The 2,542-nt window shown below is 59.0% G+C and overlaps 1 protein-coding gene across 1 annotated transcript in view; it reads right to left on the reverse strand.

Annotated features, from left to right (window-relative positions):
• The window catches only part of OPTC (opticin), a 2,564-nt gene extending 790 nt beyond the window's left edge, over window positions 1–1,774 (reverse strand). The window contains exons 1-3 of the mRNA XM_010008316.1: window positions 1,550–1,774; window positions 1,027–1,168; window positions 1–98 (exon numbers count right to left, since the gene is read on the reverse strand). Of these exons, the coding sequence (XP_010006618.1) occupies window positions 1–98; window positions 1,027–1,168; window positions 1,550–1,774 (465 nt within the window). The remainder of the gene's footprint in view (window positions 99–1,026; window positions 1,169–1,549) is intronic.
• Window positions 1,775–2,542: the final 768 nt, after the last annotated feature.

Consider the following 2,542-nt stretch of genomic DNA (forward strand, 5'->3'; position numbering starts at 1 on the left):
GGTGGTGGCTGGGGGCAGCAGCGGGATGTGCTCCAGGTCCGTGTCATCACAGTAGACAGAGGTGCCAATGCACAGGCAGAGCAGGCAGCTGGGCAGGGCTGGGGTGCAGAGGCAGCCCTTGGCATGGCACAGCTCCCCCCTGTCCCCCCCTGAAACCCTCCCCAGCAGGCAGGGAGGTGGGAGGACATGCCAACCCCAACCCAACCCCTGGAGTCTTTGGCACCCAGAGCTGTCACAGCCCCAGCACCTTCATCAAGTGAAACAGCCCAGGGCAGCTCATCAAGGGAAGGGCCAGAATTCCCCAGCCAAAAGAGCTGCTAATAAATGAAAGTGCTCAGGGCCAAATACCTCCCCCAGGAGAGGGGGAGCTGCAAGGCTGCCAAGCACAGCAGCAGGACACCCAGGGCTCCTTGCCCCCCACATTTTTTTTTCCACAGAAGGAAATGGGAAGAAAAGAACCAGTTTTGCATTGAGGAAAACATCTGGCTCAGCTGCATGAGGGTCCTGGCAAGCTGGGCAGGGGTGGCAGGAGGGGTAAAACTGTGTCCCCCCCACGCATGTGCTCCCCCTCCTCTCCCCCAGTGCCTGTGAGACTCAGCATCCATTAGTGGGGGAGTTCAAAGCAGCAAGGCAACAATTTCCCTTTGCCTCCTACTTAATTTGTCCCAGTCCAGAGTGACAGAAAATGAATAAAGATATTTATCCCTCGCTACAGGATTTTAATTGTCACTAATCTAATTGCTACTCTGTCCTCCTGTCGCAATGCCCTGCTCATTAAAATGTTGCTGCTTTGGTGGAGCTCTTGTTTCCCAGAAATGTCTCTCTGCAGCCCTCCTGCCTGCTGTGTGATAAGACTCACCCCCAACACCCCTGGCAGAGCAAATAACTGCTGCTGTCTGCTGGTGACAAAAGGATCTGCTCCCTTTTTTCCAGAGCACCAGCCCTGCCAGCCCTGGGATATGTGGCTGCATCCCATGGGAACCAAATCCCCCTGGGTGCCCCTTTGAGCTGCACCCAGGGGTCTGCACTCACCCTGCCCGGGGCTGGGTGCTGGGTGGAGGGGGCCAGCAGTGACTGGAGGCTGCAGCTTTGGGGTTTCAGCCGTGGCACCCACGTTTGGGTGGGCTGCAGGGTCCTTGGGGCGAGGAGCCAGGGTGCCCACCTCGATCTGCAAACACAGCCTGGGTGTGAGGGCTGGGGGGGCTGAGTGAGTCCTCACACTCCACACCAGCATAGGACATCCTGGTCCAGGGCACTAGGTAGGTCTTATTGGAAAGCCCCCTTCCCTGTTTGCCCAGAGGGATGCAGGAAGCCTCATGTCCTGGCTTTCCTGCAGCAATGCTCTGGTCAGGTGAGCTGGAGGAGGTCAGGATCAGGTAAAGCCTTTCCTGCCACCAGCAAGGGCAGCGGAAGAGCCATCAGGGCTCGTAGGCTTGTGCAAGAGGCTGGTTCTCCAGCTGTGCCCCCTCCATCCCTCAGACCAAGCCCCTTTCTTGGGATGCATCCCATGAAGACCCAGGCACCAGGTGCTCTCCCATGTCCCCCTCACCTTTGGACCAAGGTCACTGTAGTCATAGAGCTCCTCGTAGTTGCTCAGGTCAAGGATCTCACCATAGTTATCCAATGTCAGGTCATAGTTGTCCAGGTCCACATTTTCATAGAGTGCAAAGTCAGCTTTTAGCTTCTCTGCCTTCCTTCTCTCCTTCATGGGTGGAACAGCCCAAGCTGCCCCCAGACACAGGCTGGTGATGCCCAGCCAGGCCAGAGTCCACATCCTACACCCAGCCAGGGTCACTGCTCCAAAGGCAGCACTGGGGACCATGGTCCTGGGGGGCACAGAGCTCCAATGCTGGGCAGGATGGGGCCGAGTGCCCTGAAATAGTTACAAGGCCGTGAAAGCAAAGAGGGATGGGAGGGCAGGACAGATGCCCTGACCACAGCCACCCTGCTCTGCAGCCCTGGTGGGGACTGGGGGACAAGTGGCCTCCGCCCCCGGGAACATCCCACCATCCCTCTTCTTTTTCAGCCCATTTCACACTCGGCTGAACAAGCTCTTCTGGAGAGGCCCCAAGGCTGAGCAGGGCTTCCCTGCTTCCCAGCTTTCCCAGCCCAGAGGAGGCAGTGAGGGGGTCAGAAGGTGATGAGGGAGCCAGGGTCCTGCTCAGGCCCCCCCCTCGGTGATGGGTGAAGCTGGTCGCTGGCCCAAGAAACCCAGCAGGCAGCAGAAACCACCCCGAGAGTCCTGGCACTCTGTTGCTTTCCCAGTCAGTCCCCCTCGTCCCTTCCAAACCCAGCTTCAAATCCTGGGATACTGTTTCTCAGCCTCCAGCATCCTGGAAAAGCAGGTGCCAGGGGCCTGGAGGCCACAAAGTCCCTGGGACTCGACCCTGCACACGGAGGTGCCTGCACAGGGACACCCCCAGTTCTGCAGGGGGAGCCTGGCAGCCCCCCCAGCCAAACCTGCTGGTGTCCCTTCCCAAAGGGATCTCACTCCCACCTGAAACCAGCCCCTGTGTGCAGGTCCCCAGCACCCACCCTGCCC

Source organism: Chaetura pelagica, unplaced genomic scaffold (assembly GCF_000747805.2).
Source record: "Chaetura pelagica isolate M959 unplaced genomic scaffold, ChaPel_1.0 scaffold152, whole genome shotgun sequence".
In the NCBI taxonomy this organism is placed as follows: domain Eukaryota; kingdom Metazoa; phylum Chordata; class Aves; order Apodiformes; family Apodidae; genus Chaetura; species Chaetura pelagica.